Source organism: Dermacentor albipictus, chromosome 1, assembly GCF_038994185.2.
Source record: "Dermacentor albipictus isolate Rhodes 1998 colony chromosome 1, USDA_Dalb.pri_finalv2, whole genome shotgun sequence".
In the NCBI taxonomy this organism is placed as follows: Eukaryota; Metazoa; Arthropoda; class Arachnida; order Ixodida; family Ixodidae; genus Dermacentor; species Dermacentor albipictus.
Window position 1 is genome coordinate 349544375 of NC_091821.1, and position 26241 is coordinate 349570615.

General features: G+C 44.0%; 1 protein-coding gene across 1 annotated transcript; it reads left to right on the forward strand.

Annotated features, from left to right (window-relative positions):
• Positions 1-494: 494 nt before the first annotated feature.
• On the forward strand, positions 495-25122 carry LOC135909650 (cytochrome P450 1A2-like). Its single transcript, XM_065441683.2, has 10 exons — positions 495-682; positions 9400-9619; positions 12435-12611; positions 14455-14548; positions 15158-15313; positions 19305-19513; positions 20286-20411; positions 21429-21533; positions 22387-22518; positions 24727-25122. The coding sequence occupies exons 2-10, from the start codon at positions 9454-9456 to the stop codon at positions 25077-25079; spliced, it is 1518 nt and encodes a 505-aa protein (XP_065297755.2). The 5' UTR covers positions 495-682; positions 9400-9453; the 3' UTR covers positions 25080-25122.
• Positions 25123-26241: the final 1119 nt, after the last annotated feature.

Consider the following 26241-nt stretch of genomic DNA (forward strand, 5'->3'; position numbering starts at 1 on the left):
CTTGTTAACCTCCCTGCCTTTAATTTGCTTCCTCGTCTCTCTCTAAAACTCTCTAACCACGCCCTGGAAAAAGCACTGGTCTTGGGGTGGAAGTTAGTACGTCCAAAGGTTTCACAACAATGCCTACCAAGCTGCTTCCAGAAGATACGATGAAGATTATTTGCTCATAATTGCTTTTTAACCTTTCGCACTCCCGCTATGTCGTCCCGACTGTTGCTTTACTTAGCCCACATTTGGCCGCTGTCCGCTTTGTTAACAAGCCCAAAACTGAAGCAGCGTTGGTGGCCCTTAGCACTCAAGTGCTCTTTGATATCAACTGCGGAAATACACGTACCGTGTCTCGCTTGTTCAGCCTGCACCGTAAATGGGGGCGAGAATGGGGCCGTGAGTAGAGAGAGAAACAGTACGGCGCTAAAAGAGAAGGTTGCGGAGAGAGAGAGACTGAGTGAAGGAAAAGCAAGGGCGTTGCTGCTGTCAGCGCGTGGCCCCAAGGACGCGCGCAGACGCAACTGCCGAGTTTGTGGCAGCGTGGCTTCGTGTTTTGACTTACGAAGGCGTGCGTTTCGGACGTGACGCGGCCCGATGCGCCAGTGACACTTGAGACTGGCCGTCACAGCGTCGCTCTACACTACACGTCGGATCCTACCAGGGGCTTGATTTTCATCGGAGGAACGTTACTGCTGTAAGTGCAACATAGGTTGGTCACATCGGCTGAGCAGAAGGGACGCTGAGCGTGCCTTTTTTTTTTTTTGTTGTTGTTGTTGTTGCCAGAGTTCTTTTTAAGCCTGTGAGTTCACGCGTAACTGTTGTTCTCGCCTTGCAGCAGCTCGGGATTATCAGATGCGAAGTCAGATTTAAATTTCCAGTAGTATTGACGCAATACCCACTGCCTGCTTATTGGGTCGCTTAACGGCGTGGAATGAAGAAATGTATATTTCGACTCGGAACGACAGAATAAGCGTTTCGAAAACGACCGAATGATGGACTGTATACTAGCGACGGCATTTAGCCCATTGAAGCACAATGACGACATGCAAGGTACACAGAGTACACTCTTGTTCGTTTCTGTGTTCGCCTTAATTGCTTGTCTTTGCTGACGCACTGCGCGAAACGTCATCACCTCAACGGAGAGCGCACGGGGTGTTGTAGTGTTTCCTTACTTTCGACCAACTATACACCGTTAGCTGCTTTGAATGTATATCGCCAATCCTAAAAACGCTCCACAAAATATTCAGATGAAAGGAATCGAAATGAATTTTGCAATCAAACACACCTCTAATATAGGGTCGTTCCGTGAAAAAAAAAGTAAGTGTCGGCTTCTAGCAGTTTTCTTTTTGTTTTTTTTTTCGCTTACCATGAAATGATTACGTGCATACTGGCCCTTCTGCCCCTGAAATATGTAGCAATAGGAGAGATTTTTTCTTCGGATACCTATTAAAACTAGAACAACTTGAGTTCATCATTTTACGGCAACTGTCATCGTTATTCAAGGAACGGCGCTGAGCGTATTGGCTTTACACTATAACACGTACACTTAAATATAACACGCAGATATTTGTAAATATTTGAGGCACGTGATTTTCTCTGGATGCGCAGAAGCACACACCATCTGCGATTTTTATTTTCACTGATGCACATAATTATAGCTAATTCTTTTTCTTGCTTTTTAGGGCAAAATCGCGATCGCACGCCGTAGTATTTTTATTTTCACTGATGCACATACTTAGAGCTAATTATTTTTTTGCTTTTTAGGGTAATATCGCGATCGCACGCCGTAGTGAGGACTCCGGAATAATTTTGAACACTTGGGATTTTTTAACGTGTACGCAATGCATGGCACACAAGCATTTCTAGCATTCTGCCCCCATTGGAACGTGGCCGCCGCGTGTGGTATCGAGCCCGCAACCTCGAGCTCAGCCACCCAACGCCCTAGCAACCAAACGGCGGATGAATGCGCAAATTCGCCGTGACCACAATTCTAGTTCACATTTAAAAGTGCCGCATATATGTTGGCTCGAGCTTTGTAGCAGCTAAAACCCTGCGCAACTGTGCCTGATGCAACAAGTATTTAGGCGAATGCATAGGCATAGTTTCAGTATATATGTATTTTATCACCCACAATTGCAGTTGCTGCGTGAAGTTCATTCATAATTATGCAGGAGGGGTGGATGAAGCATCTTACCTCAACGATACTTAAATTATTTCACTCCTTTAAAAAATCAGTGTACGCAAGTTGATGGAAGCAATGTTTTGTTGCTTTTGTAGTTGTTTGGAGGATGGGAGGGCAGATTTCCGAAGGTTCTCAAACGATCTTTCAGAGCAGTCTCGCGGTTTGCTAACGTGCAAAGCATTTGTGAAACTTTAATACGAGAATAAGCTTGTCTATTAGCATTAATTAGGTTCATTATTGCTATTTGAACCCAGCTAAGCATGCTCGCTAGGAAACTTTGTGGCTTCGTGGACACCCTGAAGCGCTGCTGGAGCACTATCAAACAACTAGTTCAATATGCGAATGCTAGCGCAGTCAAGCGAATGTTTATTATGAGTCTTAAAAGGACGTGCGAATTCCCTCAATAACATCGCTTCCTTAAGGAAGCAAATAAACTACCCGTAGCCGTTTCAGGGGTGCTGCGAGCATTCATTACAGCTTGCATATGAAGAATCCGCGATAAATGTTACTATTAAATCGCTATTCCATAGTTTGTATCTTCACCCTAGTCTCCTTGCGGCAATTTAAATCCAGGTTAATGAAGTACCCTACATTTTTGCAGGATGTACTATTAACGTATAACTGAATCGTTGAACATTTGCAGTTATGTATAGTGTTGACCTCTGAGAACAGAAGCAGCCTTTAGGCCGAAGTGACCCGCCATCATGATGCAGCCTTCGCTTTCGCACCTATAGGCTAACGGTGTCGACTACTGTAAGGAGTGGGTGTACATTCCTATAATGGCATAGTGAACAAAGGCCCCTGCGTAGTGGAGAGGCGTTCAAAATCTGGGTTGTCGTAATTGTCTTGAATCCTTCGTTACAGACACTATTCTTCTACCTAGGAACTGCAGCGCTGACTTAGTGGCTATGGCCTTACGCTGCTAAGCCCAAGGGCGCGGGATCAAATCCTGGCCTCAACGACAGCATTTCGATGGGGGCGAAATGCAAGAGCGATCTTGTACGGCGCGTTGTATGCAGGTTAAGAAAACCCCATGCGGTCGAAATTAATCCGGAGTCCCCTATTACGGCACGCCTGATAATCATACAGTCGTTCTGGCATTTAAAACTCGAAAATTAATTTTTTTCTACCTGACATGTTTTTCTTAGACGTGATCAATCAAGACTTGATTGGTTGGTTGTTTAGTTTGGGTTTAATGGCACAAAGGCAACTAAGGCCATGCTGCGCCAGTCACAAGACAAAATGAAACGCAACGTTAGAGCAGGAAAACCTGAATTACATTATAGTCGGTGTGAATAACCAGTTTTCTGTAAAAGTCGACCATGTTAGTAAATGGCACTAGGGGTCATCTGCTAGTAATCGGGCAGGGTGTAATGGAGTGTGCAAATTATACAGGCTCTGTAAAAACCTCCGTCTCAGTGTGTCGATATGCGGACATGTTATTAGGATGTGTATGACTGTAAGATGTTCATGGTATTTTTCGCAGATTGGCGGGTTTTCTTTTCGGAGGAGGAAATTGTGTGTCAGATGTGTGTGCCCGATTCGTAGTCGGCACAAGATAATAATAATATTTGGGGTTTTACGTGCCAAAACCAATTTCTGATTATGAGGCACGCCGTAGTGGAGGACTCCGGAAATTTTGACCACCTGGGGTTCTTTAACGTGCACCTAAACCGAAGCACACGGGTGTTTTCGCATTTCGCCCCCATCGAAATGCGGCCGCCGTGGCCGGGATTCGATCCCGCGACCTCGTGCTCAGCAGCCCAACACCATAGCCACTGAGCAACCACGGCGGGTGTCGACACAAGATCACCTCGTAAAACCGTTGCTGCTGACTGCATTACTTCCACTCGCCAATTACAGGTGTATTAAGATGTAGCTTGTTGTTTAAACATTTGTTCCATTCGTGTTGCCATTTTGATGCCAAGGCCTTCTGAATCGCATTGATACCGTCTTTATACGGAAGTGCTGTATTTCTAATGTTTTTGTACGCTACAATTCATGCGCATCTATCCGCTGCTTCGTTACTCGTTATACCAACATGGATTGGTATTCAGCATAACCTAATTGACCTGCCTAATTGACCTGATTTGTTTATTGTTCGGATTTCATGTGAAGAGCCTTGAGCATGCTTAATGAAGCAATGTATATCATTGTGTTTTTGTGTTTTTCAGCGATGATCTTTTTAACCACAGTTCATATTGCATAGACTTCAGCTGTGTAGACAGAGGCGTGCTGTGGCAAACGAATACTTCTTTCCCACTGTTCTGTTGCGGTCCCCACACCCACGTTCTCTTTTGTTTTAGAGCCATCATTGTAAAATTCCATGTAATTTTGATATTTGTCCTGCAGAAAGCGGAATTTTTGTATAATGTGTTCGTGTGGGGTGTCTTTCTTCTTTAAATGTGTCAATTTCCAATCACATAACGGTGCGAAATCGTGCCACGGGTGCAAACGCTGTGGCTTTCTCGCAACCTGAAGGACTTCGCAAGGAATGTCATAATCCCGAATATATTGCGCATATCGCAGGACAGACGCCTTAATCATGTTCTCTTTGTTTGTATCGTGTAAGCGTGAGGTACACTGTGTGACAATGTTCAAGCATATGTGTTGTGGTAAGGACTGAATTCTGAGTGTGTAAGAAAAAGTAGCACTCTGCGCTGCTGTAAAGGAGGTTCATTACAGTCAACATACAAACTCTGGACAGGCAATGTTCTGTAAGCACCACTTGCCAGTTGTAGTCCACGGTTATGAACTGGATCGAGTCGTCGGACGTAAGACTGTCTGGCTGAACCGTGTATGACGCTAGCATAATCTAATATGCTGTGCACTAAAGTACGTTACTTTGCACCAAAGCACCAAAGTATTGAAGAAAACTGTGAGACAGTATTGCTTCTGTAGAAAGGCCACACGTATCTCGTGTTCTACCCGGACTAGATGATTTGTTTTAGAGTAACCTCTCGTTTACCCACACTGATGGTTATCTAGCAGGTTCTCCGTTTCAAGGACGTATGTCAATCTTATGTTTATAATGGCTTCATAAGATTTTGCAAGACAACTTGTGAGTGCTATAGGTCTGTAGCTGGTTGCTGTTGTGGGAGGTTTTCCAGCTTTCAACAAAGGTATAATGATGGCTTTCTTCCACTCTTTCGGCATTTTTTCCATTTCCCAGATTATATCTTAAAAAACGAAGCAAGGTTTCTACTGCATTATGAGATAGATGAGCGAGCATTGCGCAATGTACTCTGTCCGGAGCAGGTGCTGTTTTTTTGTCAGTGGTGAGTACTCTATTGATTTCCAGTAGTATTAAGGGGCATTATACGATCTCTCTGAACTTTCAGTGCTCGGAAGTTTGAGTTTTTCCGCTGATTGCTTATATTTTAGAAATGCAGCAGAATAGTTTACTGAACTTGATATATCATGAAAATGCTGCCCTAATATGTCTGCTTGTTCTACTAAATTTATTTGTGTGTCTGGGGGTGAAAGTATGGGTATCGAGCAAGGAGCGTAGTCGCCTCTAAACTTACGAACCTGATCCCACATTCTGTTGTAAGTTAATTCTGTTGGAAGTTATCGAGCTGTTTATTGACGAGACATAATAATTTTTCCAGGACTGTCTTTCGGCTTATTTGCGTGTGTACCTGGCTTTGGCTTTCGATTTTTTGCAAGAGAGTAGATTGCTTTGTGCTGGGTATCGCCGAAAGATAACCCACGCTTTGTTTTGTAGTTTTTTTTTGCGTGCATTCCTTCGTCCACCAGGGTTTTAGGTTTTTTCTTAGGAAGCCAGATGATTGTGAGATTGTTTCTGCTGCTGCAGCAAGTATACAGGCGGTGATCTTGTCATTCATTTCGTCTATGTTTAACTCATCTGATATGTTATCCAGAGTGGCCTTTTCAGTAAAGAGAGGCCAGTCTGCTAGATGGAGTTTCCAACGGGGCTGCTCAGTGGGATGGTAGGAAAAGGAGATGTTCTTTTAATGATAGCAGGCATATTGTCACTACCATAGGGGTTGTCAATAACAATCCACTGAAAATCGCCAAAAAGAGACGGAGAGCACAGTGCCAGATCTAGGCAACTCATATCTCCTGCGCTTGGGCAGTAGTAAGTTGCCGCACCGGTGTTTAAAAGGCATGTGTCGTTTGTTAGGATAAAATCTTCAAGTGTTTGGCCCCTGGTGTCAGTTGTTTTACTACCCACAACGTGTTGTCTGCATTACAATCACCGCCTATTGAAAATGGTTCAGGTAGCTGGTTTAAAATTAACTCTAGATCTTTTACGGTAAAATGTGAACACAGCGGAACGTATACTGAACAAATGGTGATGGTTCTATGAGCCAAAACGGTGACACCAACAGTTTCTATGTGACTGTTAATAGGAATTCCTCTCGCTGCAATACCACCCTGCAGAACAATGGCTACACCACCTGGCGGCCGGTTCGTCTACGTACGGTCTGGCCGTACAACAGTGAAACCTCTTAACATATTTTTGTGTTTTTCGCCTAGCTTTGTTTCCTGTAAGCATAATGCCACAGGAGAGAAGTTAAATAACAGGTCTTTGATGTCACCTAAGTTATGTAAGAGACCTCTAAAATCCCAATGGATAATAAAATTTATTATAAAATTGAAAGGTAAAAAATTATATTAACGAGTGAATAGGAGATAAGAAAGATGTTAGGTGACATGGATCTGAAGAAGGCAGCTATAACGGAGCGATAACCCTTAGGTTATCACCTTATTATTGTGGGTGATTATTGGTAATTTGTCCCTCTTTACGCGCTCGAGAGAGCGCTTGCCCTTCGGTGTCGATGACACCGGTGTTTTTGCGTCGACCTCCATCGCTCTCTCCGAGGTGCTGGAGGACCAAGAGTGGAGCGCCGAGACACGTGTCTCGGGCCTTGGGGTTGGCTTGATCTTAGGGCCCTGCGGCAATGGTGTCTGCAGGGCCTTCGAAGAGGGTGGAGCAGTACTGCCTGCATCCACCACGAGGGCGGGAGGGGTCACTGCGGCACCACTGCGCGTGGGCTCGGAGGACTCCGGAGGCCTTTGTGATGCTGCCCCCGCCTGCGTCACATCGGCATAACTTCTTCACGGAAGGTACGATAGCCACTTTCGGGCTTCAAAGAACGAAATTGTTTCTTTCACAGTTAGTGCAATTACTTCCTTTTCCTTTTTCCAGCATGGGCAAGACCGAGAGTAGGCTGGATGGTCTCCTTTGCAGTTAATACAATATGAGGAAGAAGTGCAGTTTCCAGATTGATGATCATTGGAGCTCCATTTAGCACAGGTTATTTGGCCTCGGCATGCATGTGAAGCATGTCCGAACCTTTGGCACTTGAAACACCATCTTGGGTTCGGGATATATGGTCTGACGTTTACTTTTACGTACCTGGCATCCAGAGAGGTAGGCATTACGCTTGTTCCAAATGTAAATAACACGTTTTGTTGGGATTTCTTGGTCATTTCTACCTATGAAAATTCTTTGTATTTTTGTCACGTTTTGCTCGTGGAAATCCTCAAGGAGTTCCTCATTGCTCAGGCCAATAAAGTCTTCCTCTGATATCACACCCCAGCTTGTATTCAGTGTTCTATGTTGTGAAATTGTCATTGTGGCGTCACCAATACTGGTAAGTTCCGACAGCTTTTGCGCTTGATCTTTGTCATTTATTTCGAGGAGGAGGTCCCCGCTAGACATTTTTGAAACTTCATATGTGGTTCCGATTTTGCCTTTCAGACACTTGGCCATTAGAAAGGGACAAAGCTTTCTTACTGGCATGTTAGTTTCACTGTGGACGACATAGTATTTGGGAAATGACGGGGCGTTGCTGCGAACGGAGAACTGGAACGGTGCTTCGGTGCGGCATCTTTTGAGACGCCGATCATAGGAGTTTGCGCTGCCATAAGAAAATGTGTTTGTTCGGCAACAGCGTCAACCGCCCACCATGGAGCCCAACGAAGAGGACGCGGCAGAGCTTGCCTACAAGTCTGCATGACGCCAGTCGTACGCCGTCACTGTAACAAAATATGGTGTACCCAAGGTAAGTAGCCAAACAAGGTTAACCCTTGCCGCCAAGGAGAAAGGAAGTGAATATAAAAGAGAAGAAGACAGGAAAGGCCAGAAAGTGAGCGAGAAAGACGAGGACTCGAGGAGGGAGAGACAGGAAGAGACGACTGCCGATTTCCCCCCGATGGGTCAGTCCGGCGATGCCGTCTACGTGAAGCAGAGGCCAAAGAGCCGAACACGGCTAAGCCGCGCACGGCTACACGCGGGAGTGTCGAACCCTCGTGTGCTCGGGTACGTGTTGTCGCAGCACACCAAACGCCTGCTGACGCAGACGCCCCATGCGGGGGATCAAGACTTGAAAGCCCGCTTTTTCTTTGACGCTATCAGTTTCACTGCGCAGTACTAACTTGCAATTTCCCGTAGGTATCGTTATTTCGCCCGTTCCCGCGCTACATAAAATGCGCAGATGTCACTGCTTTAAGAAGAAAGTTGAAGTGCAACAATTTGTGAGCGGGCGCACGCATCGCGCGCGTTATATACTATATCGCCCAACCGCGACACAACATTGTGTCGTGATCGTTTAAGCCTTCCGCGCAAAAAGACGCGCATCTACGCACTCGCGAAGGCCACGCCAAATGGTGGCGGATGCTGGCGGCGACCTCGAAGCAAGAATTAATGAAAACAAAACGAGAAACCGTGGCACGTACGTACATATGTGGCAACCACTGACTGCTTGCTTTCTACAGACGCGTGGATAGGCTACGGAGTCGGGTGAGGGAACCAGGTGAGAGGCGCCCGAAAGAGCATGCGCACTCGGAGCCTACATACGCCCGAAAAGACGGTATCGCCTCTTCGCGCGCGTATGCAAGCGCATTGAGATGCTGCTAGCACAGCTACTCCTGGCGCTTCCTCGCGCAAAAGCAAACGGTCCGATACACGCTGCCGAGAAGCCACCATTCTAGGGATTGGAAACATGTGCTACGACACCCACCCATCTTTCAATTGAGGAAATCACGATCCGTCGTATCGACTTTTTTAAGCTCCTTAGAAGCGAAACCTACTTTTCTGGCAAAGCCGTGCTATAGTGAATTTGCCGCAGAAGTCGGGCGCAACAATTGAGGACGAAGTCGCGCCTCTGGTCCCTATTAATCGCGTTGTAGCAGTGCCCGCAATGACGTAATGTCTGTCGCAAATGCTGCAGCAGACACACACTCTCTCTCTTCCTTAGTGCTGACCTGCAACCTCACCACGACTTTACTCGGGACAGCGGAGCCAGCCAGCCATGAGCGCTCTTCTCGACGGGCTCTCCCTGTCATCCCTCTGGGACTGGCGGTGGATCACCACTGCGTTGGTCTTTGCAGTATCCTACTTTGTCGGGCGCTTCTACTACCGGGTGTCCAAGTATCCGAGGGGGCCGTTTCCTTTACCGCTGGTCGGAAACCTTCTCAGTAAGTCACGCAAAACATCGCCTATATAAAAGTAGCGGGAGTTAGGATCAGGACAGGTAGAGCCAGTTCTTATATTTACCATCACACGATGCCTTCTTCAATCACAGTGCTGGTGCATTACCAATACTCCATCACCAACTTGGCCCATATTTCAGTCTTTCTGAACGTCTCTTTCGTAATGCGTTCGCAGTTTTCCAAGTCATTTACTGTTTATTACTTTTTTTGTTTTATTATGAGAGGAAAACATAGCTGCATGTGTTCATGCCTTAGATCCATTAGTAACTTCAAATGTTTCTCTGTGGAATTAATTTACTATACTTTGTAATGTTCAGGTATATTGTTTTAGTCTAACGTAGGGAGGTAATTTCCTGCATTTCCAAGTGTGTCACTTGAATGCAGTCGATTTCACTCTTCCATTATTCACGGGAAAAATGATTCTGAACGCGTTAGTTTTCCTATTCTATCATTAACTCCTTGCTAAGGTGTCTCTCCTCTCTTCACACTCACGCTTTCAAGTGGTAGTGAGAGTTTAGTGCCACTTTGCTATTTTTAATGTGCAACAGTAACTCCAATCTCCCTATTGTCTGACGTTAAGAGGAAGCTTTAGCTCGGGTCCAGCTCCGATGCGACCTATTCAAATACACGCAAAACACAAAAACGCTTTTCTGAGGTAACTTTGGACCGATTTTAAAGACATTCGTAGCATTTGAGAGAGAAAATTGTAGTGACTTTTGGAAGCTGAATTTCGATTTAGGGCCCGAATCTTGTTTAAAAGATTTTGAAAATTCGAAAGTTTGAAAAATATAAAAGCACGAAGTTTACAATTTAATAGCTCTGAATCAAGAATTGATATAGCAGTTCTGTTAACTGCATCCACTAGATCACTGAAAGCGGACAAATATGATTTGTCATATTATATCATGTGACTTTGTTACGTTGTGTACAAGCATTCTGGAAAAGCTACATTTCTATATTACTAAATCTTTCGGGATTAATGTGTCACATATCAGTTTTGTTCGCTTTAGATGTACTATTAGGTGCAATTCACATACTTGTGATATCATTTTTGATTACGGAGTTACAGAGTTGTAAATTTGATAGTTTCGTTATGTGAAAATTTTCGTTTCTTGCTACTTTAAAAAAAATGACGACCTAAATGAAAATTAGAAACAAAGAGTCACAAAATTTGAGTTGTTCTTTTAAATGCAACAAACCTCGCCAAATAAGGTGCAGTGGTTGTCAAGCAAAACGAACTCTCCTTTTACATGTATTTAGAAAGGAGCGCCCAAGCTAAAGCTTCCTCATAAGAGAAAGCTTTAACTCAGGCCCAACTCCGACGTGGTCTATTCAAGTACATCTAAAACGCAAAAACGTTTTTCTGAGATAACCCATGGACTAACTTTAATGAAATTTGCTGCACTTGAGAGAGAAGGTTAAATTCTAGTGACTGCCTGAAGCGGGATTTTGATTATAACCTACATTTTGTTACAAGAATTTTCGAAAATTCAAAAGTTTGAAAGAAAGAATAGAAGTACGATGTTTACAAATAAATAGCTCTGCATCAAAAACAGATATTGCGGTTCTGTAAACGGCATCCGTTGGAACATTGAAAGCGGACAAATTTGATGTGTCATTTTATATATTGCGGGAATTGGTTACGTTGTGTACGAGGCTTCTGCAAAAGCTCTACTTCTATATTATTACATTTCTTGAGATTCATGTGTAACATATCAATGTTGTCCGCTTTAGATGTACTATTAGATGCAGGTGAGAGAATTGTGGCATCATTTTTTATTGCTGAGTTACAGAGTTGTAAACTTGATAGCTTCGTTTTCTGGAAACGTTCGATTTTTGCCAGTTTTAATCGACAATTTGCGACTTAAAAAATTCCAAACTAGCAGTCACTAGATTTTAAGATTTTCTTTTAAATGCAACAAACCTCTCCAAGTTTGCTGCCGTGGTTGGCGACAAAAACGAATTCTTCTTTTACATGAATTTAGGTAGGAGCACCGAAGCTAGAGGTTCCTGTTAAGCCAAAATCTGGATTCTGTTTTTTTTCAGCACGAAATTGGGGGAGTCTGTAGAGTGACAGAGCCATTGAGTCTGACCATTTTCTCACATATATTAGCGAGCATCTTAAATTCTTTTCTTCTTTTCAGCGTTCGCAAGTGATAAATGCGTATTCAAATTTTAGCTTAACGATAGCCCCGTATGCTATAAGATTGGTTGCTATGAACGTGATAACTTATTTATTTCGTTGTCCTGTTCTTAAATAACTCCTCGGCCTCTTCACGCCCCTGTTCAGGCAGCTATGGTGCAGCCAGCACTAATTTTCTTTCTTGGTTATTGCATGCACAGCTTAAAAAGAAACCTACTAAATACAGCTGTTAGATAAATGCAAATTCCAGCTAATAGCCTTAGTTATTGCGGCCGCTAAACATTTGTAACCTGTGGCATCAGTTAGCGATGACAAAGAAATTTCTACGGAAACGGCAGAAAGTTTCAGTTACTGATTTTCATATACACAATTTTATCATAGGGAACACTTCGCCGTTTGTCTAACATCTTCCATGTACTTTGTCTAAAGCAGTTTCTGACATCATTAAATACGTAATTCGACTTTATCAGGTTGCAGGCCTGAGTGATCGTTTCGTTTTCTCGGCCACATTTTCCCAGACACAGAGAAAGCAAAGAAGCTCGTCATTCACTCGTGCGTTCTCACGACACTGTAGAACATCAGCCAGAGTTAAGATGACAGACATGCCGCAGACTAATATGATCAGAGAGACGTACATTGTTTCCACGGCCTTCGCAGGCCTTCGCAACGTCAACTTGCCCATCAAGGCGATCGAATGGTCCAAGGTGTACGGAGACGTGTTCACCCTGTGGATGGCCCACAGGCCCATGGTTTTTCTGAACAGCTACGACACCATCCGTGAGGCGTTCCTCGACCGCCGGCACGAGTTTGCCGGGCGCTTTCCAACCAAGATGAGTGAGCCTTCATGCAAATGATTTCGTTTGCAACGTTATATTTTACGTCTAGTCGCTACACGCTTTCCCGGTCATTTACTTCAATTCCACCTGCCTCATGCTTATCTTAATTTCTTTGTTCATGCTTATATTTTAATCGCAGAAGCGGTACGCGGTTATGTTTAAGATTCGATATACTGCTCGCTGTATTCACTGTTCGCCTGAATACATTCATCAGCGATACATGAGCACCACCACCTTCAGGAGAGCCGGTTGTTATGTTTAAAGGGACACTAAAGCGAAAGAATAAATCAGTTTAGACTAATGAAGCATTGTTTGAGAACCCTGCAGGCAGTGATTTCAAAAAAAAATATAGTTTGATTATTGGATAAGAAAATGAAGGTCCAACTATCAGTATTTGAATTTCGCGCTGAAACCCCAGCGCCTGTACGTCAGCGTGACGTCAGAGATTCCTAAGTATGTTCTCGCACTTGGGCCCCGTTGGCTGAATAAAGGTTCCCGAAACTTGCCATGTTTAATATTTGGTTCCTTTAGTACACAATGTAGTCAGTCTGTACCGCTACATATAATTTGTAGACCCTAGAAGATGCCATCAAAATCCAACACATCACAGCCCCCAGGTGCGGGAACTTAAGTAGGCGTCGCCACCCGTATTTAATTCTTGCGCTTTTTCTGGCTTATCAAACGTCTTATCGTTGTAAGAGGGGTGTTTTGGGTGTTCTAGAACGGTACTTTACCGATGCAGAAGAAATCATTTTTCACTTTAGTTTCACTTTCACAACTCCAGTAGAGCCATGGACTGAGGGCCCCACCCTGACCTGCCATAACTCCAATGAACTGCTCAATAATTTTTTTCTTCTTAGGCTGATATTTTTAGCCCCAGTCTATGAGCAACAACAAATGTCAAGGTTCCTAACCATAGCGTCTTGCACTGGAAGTATTATTTCTTTTAGACGTCAGAAATAAGCCCGCGACAGCACTCGAAAGGTGCCGCGCGACAAGTCGGTTGGTGCATTTTTAGTATTGTGGGCTTTTTTTTTGAAAAAGAAAAAGAGAGACAGCTGTATAGCACGTATTGAGCAACAGAAACATGTATCGGGGGTATTTTTTTATGACGGCCTACAATTTCCTGTTTGACAATTTAGCTCTTATTTTAATATTTAGGAAGTTAATTAAATAATAATAACTCATTGTTTGATTTGACTTGCTCCAAACGACTACAAAAACAATTACTTTGGTTCTGTCCAGCTACGTAGCACCCGCATACTTTTTTAAAAATTCTGACACAAATTGCATAGGGCACCTTGTATGTAGTATAACACACATACGCATGCAACCACACACGCACACTTGTGTGCACACAGGGGCAAAACACTTACACATATACACAAACATGCGCGTGCGCAGGCACATACACACGCACTCAACATAGCGCGTACGCCGGAAAAAAAAAAAGAAACCATGCAAGTGTGTCTTATGCTACTACCCAGTTTGCCGCAAATGAATGCAGTGCTTCAGGTTTTTTTCCGCCATCAGCGTTGGTGACGTTAACCAGGAGCTGGTGTAACTTTGCTATGGCAGTCATAGAAGCCAGTGTCGTAAAAACGGGGACCAATATTTTTATTTCTGTTTTCCTACAATGCCTGGTGCAGAACGATTTCCAAATTTCGCTGACAAGCGGTTTATAGGGGTCAGCATTATACGAGAAAGGCGAATGTTGTACTATGTGCTTTTGCCACATTGAAGTATAGGTCTTGATCAATAGGCGAGCTGCCAATAGCTAGTTTCGACATGAAGAAGCTTAGATTTCTTTTTTTCTTTTGCTTTCTTGTTTTGGATTCCAGGTAGCCTACAAACCCAGGGAAATCACGATATTATGTTCGAGGATTACAATCCGCGTTGGAAAGCACTTCGAAAGGTGGCCCTCCTTGCTGTAAAGTTTGTAGTCCTTATTCATGGCGAACGCTTTTGTGACAGCTACTCGGCACGTGTGGAATTGATATTATTACAAAAGGGAAGCTGATCGATGCTTTGAAATTGTCGCAGTGCTGACTCGTTTTATACAATCAACTTCATCAACATGCGATCAACACTCGAATGCAATAAATTATCGTAAATATTTGTGGAGATAGAAATTCTAATGTGCTAAACAACTGCACTTTTCGCACTCAGGATTTAAGGCATGCTGTCCGAAGGCGTTGAAGCATGAGTAAAAGATACATTATTAAATTCGATGTGCTGTGCATACAAGCAACGTGTAAGCAGGCATTCGGATTAGCGCTCTTTCCTTCTTTGTTTTTTTTTTTACCGGACACATTCGTAGCAAGTTAACCGACTATGCCGGAGCCGGCCACAAGTCTGCAGCTCTTGAATCCTTTTCTTCTTCCTGTGACAGCAGCGCGCTCTTCCTCTGTTGGCGACGCTAACCTGCTACACTAAAGAAATGTCACAGGCTACACGCTTCTCCGTGACGGTCGCAAAGTTCGAACTGTGCTTACAACCGAGCACAACTATTTTCCGTTTTACCTGTTCTTTGTTCAATCGCAGGAAGTACGCCGTCAGCGAGTCTCTCGAGAAACTCTGCACGGAAGTTGTCGACTCCTACGTGGACTCCCTGAAAGAGGGTCCGCAGCTTGTAGAATCGAGGGAGCCGTTTCTACACATCCTGTTCACACTCATTGGAGTTTCCGTCTACGGCACAACGTACGAATTATTCTTTGTCATTGCGTTTTGCCTAAAGCTTGAAACGCACTGGCTTTTGTTCGGAATGAGGATGGTGTGAGCGTCTGGTAAGCAGGGGAAGATAGGTTCGCACATGTTCACGAGACCTGTATATGTCGATTGGACAAGCCCGTGCTTCCGCTATTGTGCTCTTAGTTGACCTGCAGCGTGGCAGGCCAAGGCGTATCCGCAGTGCTTGTGCCTGAAGGCTGTCCAGCGTGCGCATACAAGATGATCGCGCATACGAGATACAGCGTGCGCATATAGGATGAGCCCACAAAAAGTGCCTGGTACACTTGGAGCAAACTTCGTTCAGAGATCTCAGTCCAGATATTACACCAAGAACGTGTATGAAGTTGTTCAGTTTAGCCCTAAGCGCAGTAACATGTTTGGTCTAAGAAAGATTGTGATTATTATCACACCAAGAAATCTATGGTGGGTGACTAAAGGGAGTACCGTTCCGTCGACAATGATTGGATACTGTGACATTGACTTGCGCGTGAAAGAGAGATAGAAACAGAGTAAAGACTGAGAGCTACGCTAGCAAGAAAAAAGTACGGTTAGCTACGGTGCATGGGCAACAAGGGAAAATAATAATTTAAGGACATTGGAAGGGAGAAAGATGAGTAGCCGAACGGAAATTGCTGCACAAAATACAGAGTCTGTCCACATCACCATCACAGCCTATCTCGCAGGTCCGCATAGTTCAGGTAGCAATCGCCCGCGCTGCCTTTAGCGTATGCGTTCACTAGCTGTGACCACTGTCCTAATATTTCTTTTTTTATTCGTATAGTGACCGGCTCTCCAGTTTGTTTGATGCGGCACAGAGCACTTTCCTCTGGGTATATATATAATGTCGGCCAACTAAGAGGCAATATTGTTTATCACAGCAGAAAACATGACCGGTACGGCTGTCGGCCTACATATATTAATAAACGAGATAGACTTGGTAAAGCGGACAAGCCACATCCAGTACAACAGTTTCATCGCAACTTGCTAGCCCAGGTGGTAGACAGATCTCCGAGTCAGAAGGCAGTGAATTTAAGTGCCTACTTGTGAAGCTTATTTAGTTCATACAAAGACAATTTGTAAACACGTACTACAGAGGCAAGTGTTGCTGTCGCGTCCGTTCCTGCGAGTGGAATTCAGACATATTTTCCAATTGTCGTGCCACCGAATGGGTAGATTCCTCCACGTGACTTGTCACTGATGACACTGCAGTGTGCCGGTAGCCACTGATAAAGTATATTCCATCCAAAAGACACAGTCCGATAAGAGAACGCTACAAAGGCGACAGCATGCAGCCTGCGGACACTCGAGGCGCGTTTGGGCCGTCGGGAGCGTCGTTGTTGCCGCCGCCGCCAGGCTGTCACGGTGTCGATGGCGAATCCCACGCGTGTAAAGGTTTAGAATGTCTCCAGAGAAACGCAGTGGTCGCAAATGTGACGAAGCCAACCGGACTCTCGATCACGCTCCGCTTTATCGGCTCTGCAGCTGAGCCTGGCTTCCATTGCTGGCATGAGCATTGCGCGCGCATGCGTAGCTATTGCCGCTGAGTAGCCATGTTCGTACCACACAACGGCACATGCGCTGGTCTTAGCAGAACGGACAGTAAATGTGAAGCTATAGCTATTTAATCCTTTCGTTGGGCACTGATAAACGTCGACGGGTTTCCATCGGTATTATGTTCGTGACACATGGCGACGTGCGTAACGCCGACGCTCCTATTTATGCCAGCTGTTCCGAGATACCTGGTATCCTCCAAGGGGCTGTTTCTGCTACCCAGCAGCCATTGCTCGCATGCTGCATCACGCTAATATGAAGCCTCCACCTATTGTTATATCTTATATATAGAGCCCCGTACGAGGAGCTCAAGCGCCACACTACACCTTGCTATCGGTTTCAATATTTCACTTGGCGAAACGGACAACATTCCTTTCGTATTGCCAGTGTTGTTCGTTTTCCTAAGTGGCCAGAGAAATTCATCCTAGAGCATAGACTTGTCGGACAAAAGGGTCCAATATCGTATATTGCTTTCTCCTTACGTTGATGTAATATTTGCCTCAGTTGAAGCTTTACTAATAGGAGTCGTAATATTTCTTCGTAGCTAGGATGGCATAGGCCAATCAAGTGAGACGATATTTGATTTATTGAGTTGGTTTTCCTGCATACATATCGAGCATGCAGGAACAAAAAGCTGACGAATAGCTTGACGAGCTTTTACTCCACAAAAATCAAGAAAGAGGAAAGCAAGTGACAAAACTGCAAGTCGATTACATATGAAGATTTAGATAAATTTTTGCTAATGATATACTAAAGCTTCACATTCACTTTTACTGTTACGCTTTTCTTTTGGAAATCTTTAAGTAGACCATACGCTGGTAAAGAACCAAGCCGTGTGTTCCGAATAACTGACTTGCATGTAAGGAGCCGCGCATTTAGATACTGTTACTGTATGAGACACTGCTTTATCATTAAAGAAAATAAGAAAAAAACAAAAAAAACAAACAGAACGTGCTAAAAGATCGTGCTTAAACAGTGTCAGTGCAGCTCACGTGGTGCATCTGTGCTTGGGTCTGGTTTTCTTGCAGTCCAGCGAGATGAGAGCAGCAGTAAATATATTTTAATTGCCGCCAAGCTAGAACAACCCATTCAGTGGGATTCGATGCAAAGCGAAGCAAAACTTAACTATTATATTTTACAAGCGGTCAGATATTATTGATACCTAAAATAACACACTTTGTTGTCTCATTCAACACGAAGCATTATAAGCATTCATAAATAAATCGATAATAGTGATTCCATCAGCAATTTTCCTAATCCATTATGCCTATGCATCACCTTGTCGTTTGGAGTAGCCAACTAGGCATATGATCCCGCTAACGTCTCCGGCATATATTCATGCGTTCGCATTATAAGTGTCACAGTAAAAAAAAAAAAAGTGCATGCGTGTGAAGCCGGTAATGTTGCAATGGTACGCATATATATATATATATATATATATATATATATATATATATATATATATATATATATATATATATATATATATATATATATATATATCATGATTTAAAGAGCAAATCATGATGGCTATAACATTGTTTATCTTTTTCGTGTGAGCGCCTTTCACCGTCCAACAAATGTTACCGCTTAGCGCGAGACGCACCTGCATGTTTCTGGAATGTTATCGATGGTTCTATCGGCTGTCGTAACCGACCCTTGTGTAATCTGATGGCATGTATGCGCGACGCTAATGCTGTAGAACTCTCTGGAGGACACGCGGGCACCAGCAATTTCTCTGGAACGTTCGATGGCTCGTGTATAAAAAACGATGTGCTTGACCGGAATAGCAGATTTTCAACGATCACCGCCTGTGTTCGCCGCTGTCACAGTTCTTTTAATGTAGCCTGTTTTTGAGGGCACAAGCTCGCCCAATAAAACGATACTTTCGTCATTCCCAGCTTTGCTGCTTTTTTCACCGTCATTATCACGTGACAATATTATGGATACGTGATTTAAAGTAGTTTAGATCATGGATCCTGGACCTCAAAAAGGTACGACGTAATGATATGGCATTTCTGTGGCGTTCACCGCTAAATCTTCATTGAATGTTTTTAAAGAATGTCTCCTTTTTGCTTTTACAATTCAACCTTGTCGATGAATTCGGTGACAGCCACACTGACTATAAGCCTAAACAGTGATCTGAACAATTATTGGGCTTGATGCAACGTAACAGTGAACTGAACTAAACGTCTCCGCATTCATTTGTATATTAGATAAAAGGGAAAGTGAGTTAGGTGTCACGTAATTTAGGCGTTTTGGTGCTCTAGCGCTCGCCTAATCTGAAAAGTTTGAACCTTGGCTGTTGCATGTCGTCTTCAACAAGGAGGCTACATTCAATGCGCAGGTCACGGCAGCCATCTAGCGTCGCGTAATAGTAACACATGACGGCGCTGGCTTCTCTGCGCAGGGTGGACGAGGCAAAAGAGGATATCAATATAATGAAAGAACATGACCGCAAGTTCTTTGAGATCGCCCCTAATGGACTGCCGAGCGACATCGCACCCTGGCTAGGAATATTGTACCGGCACAGAGAAAAGGAGATAGAAGATCTCTTTCGGGATTTCACTGCATTCTTGGACAGGTTGTACAGCGCGGCTGAAGCCACTTACGCACCAGGTACGTAGAAGCATACGTGTTAACTTACGAGCCACTTTTATGTTGCCTTTAGACGAGAACTTCCGGGATTATTAACGTTATCTGACTTTATATCTGCGTTGACGACAACGCCTGCTTCGGTTTGTCAGGATGATGCTGGTGTCCCCACGTTGGTCGGTAAGACGGCGCATCTCGAAATAACAAACAAATAAAACACAGTATTTTTCTTCTCTCTATACCGAGTACTCTTTTTGTGACACTATAGGCTTATCGTTGTTGATAGATTGGATGGGCTGACGCGGCCCTGTGGCTCGCTAAGCTCGAACCCGCGGTGGTCGGTGCTCCTATAAGACTGCAACACCCCACAAACTAAACGACGACTCATTCGTTCAATAAAAAAAGAAGTTTAGCAACGGCTGCAGCACAACGTCAGCAGTGACTCTATAAGTATTAGCGGACCTCTATCAAAGTAACATCTTCAACGAGCACTCGGTCTCAAAAATAAATAATATTTAATTCACCTGTGTTCTGCTGAGCGTATTAAGTATATAGCTCATTTTGTTGCTCTTTCGATTCATTGAGCAAAACAAGGTGTATATGGCAAGTTCCGTTTGTTTTTCCGGTTTTTGTTTTATAAATGCAGTTTATTACTTCTTCTACGACAAACTTGTCTTGATAGCAAAAAAAAAGAGAAAGAAAATGCAGAGGTACGTCCCTACTTGTTAGGTATGTTATTGTTTGTGTCGAAATTCCCCATCATCACAGCGTGACTTACGGTTCTGTTTTCTTTCAGGCAAGAAGGACAACTTCACTCATGCCATGTTGTCCGCTCGTGAAGAAGCTATACTTGAAGAGAAGGGCGACGCCGAATATCTCACCAAGGGGAACATGGTCCAGGTTGTTTTAAACATATTTGGAGGTTGGTACGTCGCGAAATCTTAGATCACGTCACACCATAAGAGTCAGCGTGGGCGTGCTATGTATTACAAGCAACGTCCAAGTTATTTAACATCTTCACAAGGGCAACAGTAAATGGGCTTCTTGTTCAAGTGAATGACTTTCTTATTGCGTGGCTTCATGCTGCTTACTGTAGTATAGAAGTCTTATCGAATGTAGCACAACAAGAAATTACAATGGCATCTTTCTTTTTTTTAACGTCAGCAAGAAATACCTCGGAGGTTTCTGATGTAACACTGCTCTTAAATGCTGCATTTTTTTTAATTTGGGGATTGCGCAGCATATACACCCGAATTTCGTGTTGTTATCCAGTTTAGAGTATCAAACAAGAATGCGCCTTCTTGGTCTTTTGCACAATTACCAATGCTAAAGATAAAGGGATAGTTATATTACTGATATATTGACAGGTGTAGTTATTTATCTTTCTCCGGTGACCTCTTTTAACCGTCTAACAAATGTTAAACGTTATCGCTCGGCACAGGATGAGCCTGCATGAATGTATCAAATGTTTCTGACATGTTATTGATAGTTCAATCTGCTGGCTGTTGTGACCAAACCTTTTGCAATCTAAATGTATACGCGACGCGATTGTCTAGTACTTCCTGCAAGACATGCAGGCACCAGAGATTACGCTGGAACCTTCGACGACTCATGTACAAAAGCCGACGCGTTTGAGCCACTGATACGATTTTCAACTTATGCAGACTCTGCTCACATGCAGCTACCGTTGTGCTTGAGTATTTTTTTTACTAGGCACTAGTTCGCCCAATAAAGAATTAAATTCCTAACTCACAGTTTTAACACTGTGTCGTTCTTCACCGTCACTACAACGTGACAATAGTCTTGAAGCTCAATAGTGGTTTTGCTGTGTTATTGATGGACTCCCTAGAAACCCTCAGTGTTCTGCTTGTCCTGCAAGTTCTGCTGACCATACTGTAATTATTCTCCGCGCTCAAAAAACAACCGTTTGTTGCTGCAGCCGCTACCGGCACTTCGGCCGGAGAACTTCAATGGCTTTTTCTGATGATGGCGAAAGAGCCGTGGATTCAAACAAAGATTCAAGAAGAAATTGAGGCCACAATCGGTGAGGACCTTTGCTAGTCACGACGTTTCTGGTGTTTAGCTTCCTGTGCAGCAGTGTTCGTTAGAATGCCTTTCACGCAATTTTCAACCCTTTAGCTGTGTTGCTATAACTCCAGCAGGTCCCTTACATTGCAAGACGATTTTAAAGATGTGAATAGACATTGTATTTCTAGTTTCTACTCAAGAGATTGTCATTGGTTAATTAGCAGCGGGGAGGCAGTTAACCGCACATTGATTATTATTATTATTATTATTATTATTATTATTATTATTATTATTATTATTATTATTATTATTATTATTATTATTATTATTATTATTATTATTATTATTATTGTAATGAAGAAGAAGAACACAGGAACAAGGCCAGCCAGATCGACTGTTCCATGCCTGCTGTGCAACCAGTGGGCCAGCCGGATCGCCAGTGCTTGGCACGAGTGTGAGCCGTTCGGGCAAACAGCTGCTCCTGCCCTGCGTCACCTGCCTCCTCGGTTACGAAGAGACGTTACCCTTGGAACTGTTCAGTGCACCCGTTACAATTGGTGGAAGGTGCAGGGTACTCAAGAACATCTACACCCTGGAACTCCGGTCTCGGACTCTGCCTCCCGTCATGCCTGTGCTCTTCTTCATTACATTATTATTATTATTATTATTATTATTATTATTATTATTTGTTTCTTTAAGAGTAAGGATTTTGTTCGCCACTATACAGCTGAATTTTGCAAGTTCATCAAGCAATACTCTGTGTATATTTGCGGCTAATAAATTATTTCCAGTCGAGCTACATAACAAATACCAAGAAGAAATGTCATACGCTTACGCGCGTGGGCGTGACACTTTCACAACTTTCTCAGGGAACACGCCGCCTGCGTACAAGGACAGGGAAATGATGCCTTTCACTGTTGCCTGCTTGATGGAGACCCTTCGGCGCTTCCCTGCATCTACCTTCGGATTACCGCACAACACCACTACGGACACCAAAGTCGGTGAGGGCATGCAGTAGGTTCGTCACGGTCACGGTAATGCTCACGCTTAATTACTGAACTTAAATGTCTCAATGACAGAAGGCTTTATTGTATTTTCGGACACACAGATGTCGTCGTGACACTAAAGTTATCTCGTTGGTCTGCCGTCCTGTCGGTACCGGGGAGTCAGTTCCATCTTAGCGACGCCTGTTGCTGTCGAATGCCTAACCTCTTTTGTTACAGCATTTTTTTAAAGCCACTGTAGCTGCGCAACAATAAAATTATGGTTACGTGGAGAAACAGAAAGGCTTATGAAATAAACTGTATTATGGCACATTCCCTATGTCTCCTTTTAACTGGGATCTTCAAGAGGGATCGGTGACGGGAAAGTGTGCCCATCGCAATACGTGGATCAATCCGCAACCAATATATTTAGTTTTATTTTACTTTTAGCTTAGTCTATTTTTATTCTGATCCGTAGGCGATACTGTTTTGTTCCTCGCCTTCCCTGTGGCGGCGCTCGGATCTATTGGCGCAATGTTTTGCATACTAGTGTAAACGCGTGTATAGAAAGTCTCGAATGGTATCGAAGGCTCTCGAGTTGGCAGCCTGTACAAAATCTAGATGTTATCAAGTTGTGTGCCCACGACTCACTGAAAAATGATCGTATTTCACAAACTGAGCCCATATATCCATATGCATACAAGACCCCAACTTAGAGATATATCTGATAACATTATTGAGCAAATAAAGACAGTGAACATGTTAGTTAACTCGAATGGCAATGAAAAACACCGTTATAAATAATAACTTTGATAATCAGGCCCATGGGCCTAAAAGAACAACTGTCGGAAATGGCGTATCCTCAACAATGACCGCAGAAAAGTCGCCGTAGTGTTATACTTTATTGGCTGTGACATTGTGCTGCTAAACTTGAGTGATATCATAAAAAGCCAACAAACACTGACACCAAGGACAACATAGGGGAAATTACTTGTGCTTAATAAATGAAATAAGGAAATGATAAATTAATGGAAATTAAAGTGGATGAAAAAACAACTTGCCGCAGGTGGGAACCGAATCGACAACATTCGCATTTCGCGTGCGATGCTCTAGCAATTAAGCTACCGTGGCGCCATTTTCCCATCCACTTTCTTGGGTATTATGTGTCCTAGTAGAACCTTGGGAGTGTTAGCCAGTGCCACCACTCACAGACCATAGATGCCTTCAGGTAGCATATGTGGGTTTATTGACCGGTTGCCTTCACCCTAAAAGATCACGTTCTCGTGACGCCTGCGGCAAAAGAAACGTTCCACGTCCACCGCCACGAACGGCGCCGCGGTAGCTCAATTGGTAGAGCATCGCACGCGAAATGCGAAAGTTGTGGGTTCGCTTCCCACCTGCGGCAAGTTGTTTTTTCATCCACTTTAATTTCCATTAATTTATCGCTTCTTTATTTCATTTATTATGCACAAGTAATTTCCCCTAAGTTGTCCTTAGTGTCAGTGTTTGTTGGTTTCTTATGACATGACTAAGAAAAATCGGGCCACCCCCTTTCTTCTCGTTAGTAAACTTGAGTGAGTACGTTTGGTTCCCAGCCGCGGCAGCAGCATTCGAATGGGGTGGAATGCAAATGCGCTCGTGCACCTTACTTTCGGTGCACATACAAAAACCCCGTGTGGTCAAAAGTAATCCGGAGCACTGCACAAACGGCGTGCTTCATAGACAACTGTGCAGCTTGGCAACTTTAAACCCAACAATTTAGCATGAGGATATCTCTATAGCGAAGATGGAAAAAATGAAAAAAAAGACCTCTTGAGTGTGGCGCTCGAAGTACACTAGCATCAGGGTATCATAACGCTTCGGCGATGGATCATCACGATGATGATCAACAATCGGAAGGAGCAGCAGCAACACCCTGTCGCTGCCGACGCCGCATCTAAATTTTGGTGTCATCAGCCAACCACAAAGTAAGAGATACTTTAGGCATGTGAAAGCAGTACGTGCCTCATCAACTACCAAAACGTCGACTTATTCACGCATATTACATGAAAAACTACACTTGTAGTTAGGGTTTCGAAGACCGCTTCACGTTTTTTCATGCCTCGAATTGTCTTTACGTGCAGTACGCTCGTTACACGGCTCTGCAGGCATAATAAACACCTCTGAAACCGGCACAAAACGCGTCCAGGTTGGAACCTGACTGCAAAACGCGTTCGTTTTATGCAGGAGAGCTGGAGATACCGAAGGACACGGGCATATTCTACAACTTGTATGCTGTCAACCACGATCCGAAGATCTGGGACGAGCCTGAAAAGTTCCGTCCGGAGCGGTTCCTGGATCCCGCCACCGGCAAGCTTCGCCGAGACCCCTTGCCGCTGCTTACGTTCGGCATGGGACCGCGGACGTGTCCCGGGGAGAAGCTGGCGCACGTGGACATGTTCTACATCCTTGTGCGGCTCTTGCAGCGGCTAAGCGTCAGCGCAGGCGAAAAGCCACCCAACGTGGAGATTGATGGCCTCGGCACGAACATCTTACTGCTTCCTGCCAAACAGAATATCGTGTTCACCAGAAAGAATTAAACACGTCGTCGAATTCGTTCCAAAGTAGCTGCTGCTATTGTTTTATACGCGGGGATACTTTTAATGATCACTACTCGTTACAATCGCTCCAAATTATTTATGGTTACACCTTATTCCTACAAGCGCTACACGCCCTTGTAGACACTCTGTTCTGCTCACGGATCTCACATGAGTTCCTATTTTCGTCGGCGATACACCACAAGCATCAGGAGTGCCGGGTTCAGCATTCCGTTTGAAGGTCAACTGCGAGGATACACGGCCCTAATTCCAGAAGCAACAAGTAATTAAATGGCACATTGAAAAACTAAATTGCAGAGCATGTCGCGCTGAAAATGAGCTTCTTCTGAGGACAATCAAACACAAAGCTGCTTAGGTCGTTTTGAATGCGAAGCATTCTTTGCCTCATATCAGGGCCATTGCGGTAGGTTTCGGTCTTGACTAGTTTCATGCCTCTTCAGGAAAAAAAAGGAACACGTTGGATTGCGGAATTCGAACCAGGGTCCCCCGATGCAAAAGTTCGATGTCACCCAATAGGTCACCAATAGGTCACCAAACAAAAGTATACTTCTTTCTTTCAACTAGCGCGCTATGAGACAACTGGCACATGCATCACATCACATCTCAAAAAGTTGCAGAGTGACTTCAGTCTTCTTACGTGCATGGAATACGAAAGCAGTAACGCTCTTCCGTGCGATACTTTTCACTTGGTCATGTGCTCTAATTGGGCAAAGTCCATTTAAAAGGGGGTCAGGTCGGTTTTTAACGTGGCTCAATTTTCGAATGCGGCAATGTCAATTTTTTTGGTGCCGGCCACGGCACCTGTCCGACGCTGTGACTCTTCACCGTAGGATTTCGCAGTGCGAGCCGTAGCAGGTCCAGCGCCGGGAACGTGACGTCATCACTTGGTCACATGGATTTCGGTACCATCGGATGTTCACACCGGGCGTTCAGTGGGCTTTCCGCCTCATGGGGCATAAAAGGCTTTCGCATTAAACATTTGCTTATAAAATTGAAAGCACTAGCGCCTGCTCCACCTTTCATTGGGCCGCGTATGCATGAACAGAATGCGTGAATAATTGTCAGCCTTAGCAGTGTTGTTCACAGGCGTCGCGTCGCACAGCAATAAGTTGTTTATAAAAACGAAAGCGAGCAAGTTTCCCCG

Excerpts from the sequence above, each read along its gene's own strand:
- LOC135909650 (XM_065441683.2), top strand. The coding sequence starts at position 9,454 with ATGAGCGCTCTTCTCGACGGGCTCTCCCTGTCATCCCTCTGGGACTGG. Across the intron at positions 14,549-15,157 it reads GTGGCCCTCCTTGCTGTAAA|GAAGTACGCCGTCAGCGAGT; the intron begins GTTTGTAGTCCT and ends GTTCAATCGCAG. Across the intron at positions 15,314-19,304 it reads GTTTCCGTCTACGGCACAAC|GGTGGACGAGGCAAAAGAGG; the intron begins GTACGAATTATT and ends TTCTCTGCGCAG.